This window comes from Lepisma saccharinum, chromosome 9, assembly GCF_977018435.1.
Source record: "Lepisma saccharinum chromosome 9, izLepSacc3.1, whole genome shotgun sequence".
Taxonomy (NCBI): Eukaryota; Metazoa; Arthropoda; class Insecta; order Zygentoma; family Lepismatidae; genus Lepisma; species Lepisma saccharinum.
The window spans coordinates 64312378-64324514 of NC_139237.1; the positions used below are offsets into that span (position 1 = coordinate 64312378).

The window sequence follows — 12137 nt, forward strand, 5'->3', positions numbered from 1 at the left end:
TAAAAGCAATTTTTAACACATTTGGCCTGACTCAAATAATCGACAAACCCACTCGAATCACAGCAAATAGTAGAACACTCTTAGACTTCATAGCAATAGATAATACTGAACTTGTTCACAGCTCGAATGTTGAAAACCCTATAGGCACCTCTGATCACTGTCTCACATATGTATCGTTGGTTTGTGAGAAGCCCATAAAGCAGATGAAATACATTACATATCGTGACTAATTTTGATAGTGATAAATTCGAAAATGATATGAAAGCCGTAGATTGGGAATTGCTGAAACCTATCCATGATATTGAAGACAAAATAAACTATTTTAATTCAAAAATCATCAGCGTCTTTGAAATTCATGCACCTACTAAAACGGCAAGGGTAGGTAAAAAATATACTCCATGGATCACAGATAATGTAAAACTAGTAATGAAACTCAGGGATAATGCCTTACGTAAATTTAAACGAACAAATAACCCACACGACTGGCTACAATACAAGGATCTGCGTAACTTCACAACGTCAATTACAAGGCAGGAAAAGAAAGCATATTTCACATCCCATATAAACAGCAGAAATATGAACACACGTGGTACCTGGCAAAAATTAAAAGATTTAGGTATTGTTGATAAAACTACAAATAATATTGATGCCCTTCCATCTAATCTTAGGGATGCAGATGTTATAAACAACCATTTTGTTAGTGTAACACAGAATCTCAATTTTTCTGAAACACTTATCCAAGAACAGTACAATTACTTCATGACAAACAGGAATGAGAATACCACAGATTTATGTTTCACAATTAAAACAATAACAGAACTTGACATATATAAGGCAATACATAGTATACACTCAAATGCAGCTGGAGCTGATAAAATCACAGTTAAAATGTTAAAGTTATCGCTTCCCTTTGTACTACCTGCACTAACACAAATCATCAATTTCTCTATTTGCACTGGAGAATTTCCCTCCGTATGGAAGGAAGCTCACGTAATCCCACTAGCAAAGAAGAAGAATATTCAAAGTCTTGATGACCTCAGACCAATAAGCTTGCTGCCTGTTGTCTCCAAAATTATTGAAAAAGTAGTGTGTCAGCAACTCACCAAATTTGTTGATGCGAACAATATTTTACCAAAATTACAGTCAGGTTTTCGCAGTAAACATAGTACAGCCACTGCACTCACAAAAGTAGTAGATGACTTCCTTCATTTCATGGATGAACGGTGTGCAGTCATACTAGTCCTCTTAGGGCCGGTTGTATAATCATCACTAACTGGAGATCAGATTTGATCTACGATCCGGTAGTGAACTAAGTTCAAGCTTCTATCATGTTGTATAAAGCTAACTGTCGATTTGTCGATCTTAGATCAAATCCTGATCTTGGGTCAAAGAAATACGTTTGGCAATGTGGCAAATCCAGAGATGTCGCTAGTGTGCCTCTGATGTTGCCAATTGTCCAACACTGAACAGCAAATATTTTAAAGTCAGTTTCGGAAAATGCATGTATTTAATATTTGAATAAAGAATAAATATGAGGTGCTGGGTGTAGTATATATTCGAACATGTTGCAAATTTAGTAAAATCACGTAAATTAGATACTAAACTGCCATTTATTGCTTGTGCACGTTTCACATGGATGATTTGCCCTTGACTACGAAAGCAACTATCGGTTCTCAGATGCTTGCATAAATAGATTTTTTTAAAAACTATGTATTTCTTTTTTATGCTAAAAAGAGATATAACAACTTTCTTATACTCGGATTTGGAGCTTTTGTTCATGTAAGGAGATGTTTATTATATTTATTTTTTGATTACACGACAACATGTTACAGGTGGACCATTAGTTCCCGTAAGTAATATACGGAATTTTCCTTGCACTTGAATAGCCTACGTTGTAAAATGTAAAATGTTTTTGCGTTTTCCAGAATGGAATTAAATATTGAAACAACAGGGACGCTTGTCCTCTCGGATGTAAATTATGCACAAAACGAATAATATTCGAAATAAAATGTGTGTAATTTATATATCGGGAGAGAAAGCTTTACCAACTAAAATGCAACGTGCTCGGTTCATAAAGCAGTAGATATATACACTACAAACAAAGTTACATGATCTGTTCCATTCTGCGGACAACATTGAATTGCAATAACACTTGGCTGGATGCAGTAAAGCGAAATGGTAATATTTTTATACTCCCTCTTCATCCCAACGCAAGTTTTACAATGATATCATATCAACAAGAAAATGTAAGCGGGTCTATTTTCGGTTTGTATCAACACTCGATTGTTCTCAAGTTACTTTACTCTGATCGTGCAATTAAACAATATTACAATATACTCTTGCAGTCATTAAGGCAAATGTCAAGAAAAAAAATACAAATATTTCAAACAGAAAGAAAAATGGAAGAAATATTTATCATGTTCACCTTGTTGTGCATGCTTCTTCTTTTATTATTATGGAAACGGGATTTTATGAATTGATTCTCCCGTCTTGCCGCATATGTTCACTTTCAACACATTTTACAAGCAAATATTCGTTAGTACAGCCATGTTACAACAGCTGATCTACGGTCAATGTCTGCTGATCGGAGAAAAATCATGGATCAACTTTGATCGCAGATCTCCGGGACTGAATCTCAGTTCAACTTTTATACAGCACAAAATCGGAATTCAGCGTGACTGCAGATCAATTTTACTGGCTAATCGAGGATCATCTGTTTTATACAATCGGGCCTTAGACCTCAGCAAAGCCTTCGATAGTGTACGGCATGATCTACTTTTAGCTAAACTCAGCTATTATAACTTCAGCCCATTAGCAATCAAGTGGTTCAACTCTTATCTTACAGACAGACACCAGAAAGTACAAATGCCTGGCACTCCACTATCATTTTCAAAATCTGTGCCAATAAAAACTGGGGTGCCTCAGGGATCAATATTGGGGCCACTACTGTTTACTTTATACACAGCAGACTTATCGAGAGCAATACAAACATGTACATATCATTTCTATGCTGATGACACACAGATATACCTACCTACCATGCCAATTACAGTTAGACGTGATGTTATGGTCCTCAACGATGAATTAAAAAGAATTTCCACCTGGTGTGACTCCAATGCACTGATATTAAATCCCAAAAAATCCACATACATGTTACTGGGGAACAGACAAACAATTACAAACGACAAGTATAACGACATAGTCTTGAAGATACGTGGGACGTGCATACCGCATAAAACAACATCTAAAAACCTGGGTTTGGTGATTGATAGTTCTCTCACTTTGACAGAACACATCAATGGACTGTGTAGAAAATCATTCTACATTCTCAGAAATTTATATAGGTCTCAAAATTATCTAACAGAAAAAGTTAAACTGAAGCTCGTTGAGCTCTTATTGTGGTCACTCTTTGATTACTGTGATGTACTTTATGGTCCTGGGGTCTCAGTCAGAGATAAAAGGAAAATTCAGGTGATGCAAAATTATTGTATACGATTTGCATTGAACATAAGGAAATATGAACATATCCTGCCTCATTTGTACACAAAGAAAATATTAACAATGGACAGAAGAAGGCATCTGCACTATATCACCTTCATAAACAAAATTTTGAAAGTAAGTAAACCAGATTATCTATTTAGAAAACTTAAAGTAGGCACTCAAATACACTCACACTTCACGCGAGGGCATAACAAACTTTTTACATGTCATCACAGTACCGCCTCCTTCAAATCATCATTCTCGGTAAATGCAGTTTCAACCTGGAATAAATTGCCCATAACAATAACTAACCAATCAACACTGCATGCTCTTAAATCCACAGCAAAGGACTATCTACTATGTAAACAGTTTGAATCTAGAAGCACACACGAATAAAAATACATCCCACAATGTATTAATGTCAATGTAAGAATTTGATATTACTTCATGTCAAATATTTCTATTCTTGCAGCCTTCAAACATTAACAAATATGCATTTATGTGTGCATGTGTGTGTGCCTATATATATATATATATATATATATACTTAAAATTGTATTTAGAATTTAGTTTTATGTATTTTTTCTTTTTGTGTATACATATACTCATTAATTGTATCTTTACAGTTCTTATTTGATTTCAAATTATCCATGCATTTTTTTTTTTTGCTTTTTCATCTTTCTTACTTATTTACTATTGTTTGTATTATTATTATTATTATTTTTGTTTTTCTTTCTTTTTTCTTATGGGATATATATACCGTTTGTAACTGTAGACTGTATTCTGACAAGGGTTAGGTGGGAGAACAGCGTACGCTGAACCTCGCCCGCTCAATAAAGATATATTATTATTATATTATTATTATATATAAGGATGAAATGAAAGTAAAGCCTGTGATTTTATAACTCATGAATAAATAAAGAATTGACTTAATCCTTGATGTTTACATCTATTTTCATTTCATTGTATGAGAAGCAGTTATGAAGATGATGTGTAGCTTTTGAAATGGATGCATCAGGATGTCCTGTTCATATCTAATCACTCATATCTGTCATTTCTGGTTCATGCTCTGAACCTTTTGAACCCATGAAGCAACAATGTTCACATCAGCATTATTGCCACCATAAACATGATACAAACATTGGTGATCTTATTTGAAGCAATGTCTTCAAATTCAACCCCAGAACATTCCTTAAATCAGACTGACAAATGGTTGTTACGTATCTCTACATACAGTGGAACCTCAATTTTACAACATTTTCCTATGTTAGGACCATCAGAATTGAATGAATAATGCAGGAAAATGTAAAATCAGGGTTCTACTGTAGCTACACACCACCCTCTTTGTAGAACTGCTTCTTGCATGCTGAAATGAAAGAAAGAAAATAAGGAATATGTGAGGGCTTGTTGCTTGCCAGTGCTACTACTATCTATGGACGAGTTAAAAAAACAAATTACACAGCACATCTGCTAAAGATATTACTAAGCTTTTTAACTGTCGTTGTTAGTTTATAGGGTTGACCTAAGAAGGCAGGCACTCCTCCATGCAATTATACATGCTGGACCCACAGTCAGTTAAAAACAGGGGGGGGGGGGTTATGTTCTGACTGTCACTTCATACATTTAATCTAATCAACATTCATCATCAACATCATTACAATTAGCCAGAAGTGGCAGAGATGGGACATAAAAGCAATTATTTTATTGGCCAGAAAATTCATCAGTTTTTACTGTTAAAGTATCAATACTAAGCCCCGCGACAGGTTAAGTTTGCAGCAGGTGTTATGTATTAGTCCACTCGAGAACGGCACTCAGCATCTCTCGTGCCAGTCTTGCCTCAACCGCCAACTTGTTCATATCCCAGACTGGGAGGAAATTGGTAGTATTACAGCTCAACTACATTCTGTGTGCACGTTTTGTTCTATGTATGCAAAAAGTTGCTGCAAACTTAACCTGTCGCGGGGCTTAATTTAATGAGTCAGGAATGGAAGACTAATCTGTTATCATAATGCAATGATTTGTAAAAGGGTTTGTGAATCTTCGTAACCTCGCAAATGAATTTTAGATGGCATTACTTCGGTGATATCACTTAAATACATGGGATCATAGAACATCATCAAATGAAATTCAATTTGGACATCATATGTGCCTCCCAAGGTACTTGTACAGACTAGCTTTTCCGAATTTTTCTTCACAATAATTGAATCGTGTATTTCAGAAACCCCCTATCAACCACTTCTGGCAAAAACTATACTTGTACAGTTTCAAACAGCCCTTGCCAAGACGTATCGTTTGATGCAAAAATTGATCATGCAACTGCATACCTAAGGTATGTCCCAACCAATGTCTTTGCAAGGGCTACATGAAACTGTACAAGTATAGTTTTCGCCAGTAGTGGTCAATAGGGGTTTCAAAAATAAACAATTCAATTAAGCAATTACCATTGAACGATGTGAAACCCAAAACATGTGTGATCTTCCTGAGGAGTGCATGGAGCTGTCAAAGTATTCACCTACTCCAGGACAGATTTTGGCCCAGACAGGTATGTATCCTGGGGGTGCATAGTGGTAATTAATGCTTTCAGGTTCTTCATTTGGTCTGTTTATGATAATGTGTTTAAACTAACTTGTTTTCTTGGTATTTCTGAGACATTAGATTTATATACAATATTTGAACTGCAACTCCTCAATTAAATATTCATCATTTGGTGAATTGGATGAAAGGGTGGTGAGATGATGATCCTCACACTTTTACAGTCCCGTGAACTTCTTGTGGCACTCTGTTAAAGATATCGTGTACGTACCAATATACCATACAAAACTAAATGTAATGAAGTGAACAAAATCTTGGATGAAATTCCCACCATTTGTGAAGATCAGTTGCATTGAAGATGGCTGTAATTTTAGAATCAGATTGGTGTTCATATCAAGGTATGGCCAAAAAAAAAAAAAAGCAGAAAAACAAAACTTCCGAAAGTTTGCACCTCCAAACAGGATCCAACTCTGGAGGCCAGGATCACTTGAACAAAAGTCTGTTTGGCGGAAAGTCCATGCCATTATGAGTAGGAAAAATGAGTTAATAATTATATTGACATATTTTATCAAAAAGATTGTCAAAATTGGGTCATTTCTTTCCACTAAGGTTTCGAATTTTACACCCACGTTTTTGGAATGAAAACTTATGATTAATCGTAGTGCCAGATGAGCCACTGGTTGACTGGTTTCCTTTTTATCCATACCGTCAAACAAAACTATTTTGATATAAACATTTTTACCTGATCCAAGCAAGGAAGATTCTTGTCATATCAAGTAAGCAGCCGGGGGGGGGGGGGATCATGCAATTAGTGGTAATTAATTTTTCTTCCTTAGCATGATTAAACATCTTGTACAATAAGTTGTACTAAGAAATTCGTCTTCGACCCCCCCCTATTTTTCGCCTTTAGATGGCGACTGCCGAGGCATGACCTCCCCCCCGAAATAAAATTCTGGCCACGGGCCTATTAATTAGGAGAATGTGGGTAGGAAATTTTTTAAGTACTGACGTTCGAGACGAAAATTTGACATTTCCCGACAAAGAAGTATTCGGACGGCAAATGGTTATAATATCCTAAGACCCTACGTTGTGAATATCTCGAATTTTGTCATCCCCGCCTCAGGAGATCGTTTTGCATTTCTGGAATAAAAACTGCTAATTTCAATCGATCCTATTGACCACTATTAAACACAGTCATTTTTAATTTTCCAACTATTTGAATCTCGAAAATTCGGGGAACCACACTTCCCGTCCCGCGGACGGGCAGCATTTTTCTGCAGTGTTCACACGATTTTGTATTAATATGTGAATACTGCAACACTGCTACATTTCACTACATTTCTATATGTGGGCAAGTTCACATCGTGTAGTTCAGTTTTTCGTCGGTGCAACTAATTGTCCCGTAAGAAGTAAACTAAAAATCAATTGACGGTATTTTTTTTTTCCCCATAGAAGAGCGAGTACAGGTTACAAAGCATATTTTTAAACATGGTTTCAATATCACACGGAACTGAAATAACGTATAATGTATGTATATGTCGCATATTATTACACCTAAGACAGTCGTGTAAAATTAGACTAATAATTTTTGAAAAATATATTTCAAATGATAAACACACAGACGGACAAACATTTTTCTCCAACTTCCTTATATTACTACGGCGCTGTACAATGGGATCCATGAGTATTACCTTGCAAATTGTCCATCACCATGTTCGTGCACTTTATTTGACCAAATAAGAGCTTCAAGAATTAAAACAAAACTCAAAACAAGCTGTTGACAACTTCTGCAGAAGCATACATAAAAATCTATCGCCTAAAAACACACAGGATGTAAAAGAAAAATTAATGAAAATAGTCATGGACAATTTGCACGATAATAATCATGGATCCCACTGTACTTATATTTTAACGTTTTCAAGTGTATGCCATCATAATTAGATGCAGAATAGCAGAATAGTATCTATTTTATCTGCCAGCTCATATTCCGCCTTTCAACGAGTTAGCAACACTGGTCGTATTTTATAGGTGGTAAGTCGAGTTGTGTGTTATTTATACAAGTTGGTAATTATTGTGTGGTTTACAATTATAATTTCGGGTAATTATTATGTATTTTCACAGAGAGAGAACAGCAGTGGAGCCTCACGTTCCTAACAAATTTTACATTACAATGTCCGTGAAATTACAATTTCCTATAAGAGCAGTATATAGGGTAACACTTTACTATACCGGACACGGATTTCTTCAAATTTACAGGAGAAAGTACTTACACAAATAATTTTCTGTAGCGTTGTTGATGTTCGGGAATGTAGTTTTGATCCATTTGGTAAATTTCTCGTATCGGACAAACGGCTGAAATTTGCTAGTTCATTTAATTTGAATATTCGTACATACGTATTCTAGATTGACAAACATTGCTGAAGGTGGCATTTCACGGAAATAAGCTCTATTTGCGACATATCGAGTAAGTTTTCAGTAGTGGGGGTTGATGCTACTACAAGCGCAACTTTTAAGTGTAGAAAAGGAGAGGCTATTTGATTGAACAATCCGATTTGCCTACACTTAAAACAATGCCAAGAGGGGCCTATACCCCAATTTTTCAGGTGTGATATGCTCTGATTTTTAAGAAATTCTGAATTTCTAGTGTAGAAAAGGCGAGGACTCAACAGATAGATTTACCCATACTTAAAACAATGGCAAGAGGGGCTTATACCCCAATTCTTCAGGTGTGGAGGTTCGGGTTTAAGTCCTCATAAAATGTGAAGCCTCCCCTGATGGCAAAATGATAATATTGCTGTCTTGTAAACAAGGGGTTCTGGGTTCGAGTCCTGATAAAATATTTAAGATTGAAAAACATGTGGCAAAATAATATGTCCACAAGTGAGATTTTGAGAATAATTATTGTTAGTTGATATACAACTCCCAGATCTGAAAACCTGGTAAAAAGTGTTTTACAATAATATATTGTACAAAAAACTGAATTTTCTTATTTTCTCATGTTTTATAACCACCTCCTCAATACAATAGGAGAAGAGCGGGTAAGCATAATTAATTGCTTGCGTGTCTTGCCGGCACGCAAGAGACACGCTAGAAGGGAGCATTAATGATTTTTCTGTACGATTCACTGAAGGGGTCATTAATCTTTCTGTGCGACATGGGGAAAAAGTGTAACATGTCTGCAACATGTAAAAGTGTAACAAAGATTATTGAGATAAAGATACATATTTTCACATAGTGGCAATGAACTGACCCCCCTTTATGCTGAAAGCAATTCTATTCTGATAATATGAACATAGGCAAGACTTGGGAGAATATTATCACAGTTCAAAATCCAATTTTGTCTGTATAAGGGTCTCAGAACCCAGTAAAATGTGGGCATATTCCATTTGGAGACGTGTTAATATTGTGGCATTGTAATCAGGGGCTTTGGGTTTGAGTCCTGATATAAGATTAAAATATATACAACTGCCCACACATAAGATATTAACTGTTAGCTGATAAACAGTTGAGGTTTGTGTGTTGTTGTACAACAGGATAATATCTTCTAGAACTGCTCTGTGACCCTCTCATTTCTTACATCATAAACATATGATTTTTCACCTATGAGAATAACAGTACAAATGGTGTCCTCAAGTAATGCCTCATGGAATTCACAGATAATTTTAATGTTTGTTCTATCATTTACCACAACTTGTTTTCTTTTTGAAGTGTTAATTACAAACATGGGTCTCTGTGCCTTGAATTCATCTGGTGTGTAATATATATCAGTATTGCCAGTAGTGACCCTTTTGAAAGCCGAAAAAGCTTCATATAATTTGAGGAAATCATTCTTGGACATGTCTAAATTATAATTTTCTCTAGGAAAGACCTCATTTCTGCCATTTTTAAGATATATGTTCTTGATGTTGCAGTTATCAAATTTGCTTGAATTTTTTTCCTGATTGTTGTGTCTTCCAGTCTGAAACAGTACCACCACAAAATCAGGCATGTCATATTGAATACTGGAGAATGAATTTGTGGCATCAAATTCATAATATGTACCAGAGGCAGGCTTCTGTACAGATTGATATGTGTAAAATTGCAGAGGAACCTGTGGATTTTTTATGATATCTGCTTTGTATTTAAGAGCATAACTGGCCTCATATTCAACAACCGGGATTCTTAACTCCATAGTCTGAATAATGCATTTGCCCTCATCAGGTAGGGTATTAGGCAGAGCTTCTCCTGTAGAGTTTAATGTGCTGTACCTCATCAAAGCATTATTATCATTGGCAGCTCTCCTAAATGTAATTCTTAAACCACCCTTCCACATAATGTCTTTGTAATCCGAGAAGAATCCTGGCAACAGGCGCATGGGGAACAGCACAGTGTGACTCTTGGATAATATTTTCTCACCAGCCTCAAATCCACCGATTCTGTAGTAACAAGCCTCGGTTTTGGATAATTTTAGTGTGGCCAAAGCCGTGGAGGTAATGCCGGGATAATCTATTCTGTTTATAACAACGCCATGCTTTCTGATCTCAATTTCAGAGAATAGATGCGGCACAAAATTGTCTACAAGTCTTATATTAGAATTTGCCGGATAATCTGTTCCATCGAGCTTTACAACATCAAATTTGATGTATAGATCTGCTCTGTGGGGGTGTATAAAGCCATCCCCTATATCAAGATCCACCTCTATCTCTGTGTTGGGTTGATTTAAATTTGCAAATGTCCTCCTGTTTGGGGGGAATGATTGTAGCTCATAACTCTCAATATTTTCCATTGTATGTATTTTTATTTAAATGTTAATCTCTATGATTGCAGTTGTTGTGGCTCCAGCAAAATCAACTAATTCTTCTTTTTCATTAGTGACCATCAATTCAATGTAATCTATTCTATTATGGCACACAGGAAAATATAATGTTGGGGATGGATTGTAGATGATGGGCTCCATGAATTCAGAATTAGGTTTGAATGTTGCAATGATGCCTGTTTGTTTGTGAGTGCCTATGCCATTTGATTTGGTGATCATACCCTCGGCCACATTACAGTGAATATTCAAAGTTTCTATAGCTAAGAATTTAGGTATATTAATAGCAGTGTGTTTAATGCCTGGTTCAAGTTTTGTGTTGTTCTCAAAGCCTAACAGCTCTCCTATAGTACCCAATTCCACTGTTTCTGTGGCAGATACAATCTCTACTCTGTGAGTGACAGAATTTTGAGTTAATACTATACCTCTGGGTAATTGAGCATTTAGAGTGGACAGATTATATTGCCCTGGAGTGATGACAATTTTTTGATCCCCAACTGCAATTTTGTTGTTGTGGTGTGTAATATTTGGGATCAGGTACATGCCATAAAATGCTCTGAGAGCTATTGTTTTGGGATACACTATGTCATCATGTAATTTGAGTTTCAATATTGAATTTTGGCTGGTGAGATGGAATACCCCCATGATGTTTTAAATACCACAAGGCTTTTTGAAAATCTTCAATTGATGGTTTATTTATTTGAGACATGTATCTAAGAACAGATAAACACAAATGTCCACAATTAACATCTTTGAAGTTTTGAACACGGGCATTATTGTAATAAAGATTAGTTGATTTTAGATATTTTACTAAATTTTCAGGTGGATCACCTCCAAATGAATCAAACACAAATGCCTCATTGTTTAAATATTTAAGATAACAAATCCAGTGAGTGCCCTGATTTTTGTACTCATCCAAATTAACAATGCCACACTCTTTGTTGAGTGGTTGTTCTGGTAAAGAATCAGACATGTACACACCTCTAAAATGTTTGATGCCCAATGGCTTGATTAAAGCTTCAATATCTTGGTTTGTAAGCGGCTCTTGTTTTTTTTAAACTTATTCATAACACCTTTGCCTTGTTTCTCCATTGCCAGATTATGGCGCCTCTGCTCATCTAATTCTGCCCTATTTTTCTTGGCATCTATTACTGTTTTTGCTATGGCAGCTGATCCGCCGGCCAAGCTCCCAACTGCCCCGAGAGCAGCTAAGATGGCAGGGATGGTAAATATGAAACCCCCCACATGTGATTTTTTTCTTGATTGCTGTAATTTTTTTAATTGGGGGGTACTAAGCAACAATTTCATACCATGGCCCTTGGCAAGACAAGAA

The 12137-nt window shown here is 35.9% G+C and overlaps 1 protein-coding gene across 2 annotated transcripts in view; it reads left to right on the forward strand.

Annotated features, from left to right (window-relative positions):
- Window positions 1-7421: 7421 nt before the first annotated feature.
- Window positions 7422-12137, forward strand: part of LOC145992083 (uncharacterized) — a 61533-nt gene continuing 56817 nt past the window's right edge. The window contains exon 1 of one of the 2 annotated variants that reach the window (XM_083128301.1): window positions 7422-7539. In XM_083128301.1, coding sequence (XP_082984427.1) covers window positions 7501-7539 — 39 coding nt within the window. In that variant the 5' untranslated portion in view covers window positions 7422-7500. Of the gene's footprint in view, window positions 7540-7913; window positions 8044-12137 lie in introns of those variants that run through there. The other variant, XM_083128302.1, reaches the window with a different exon arrangement.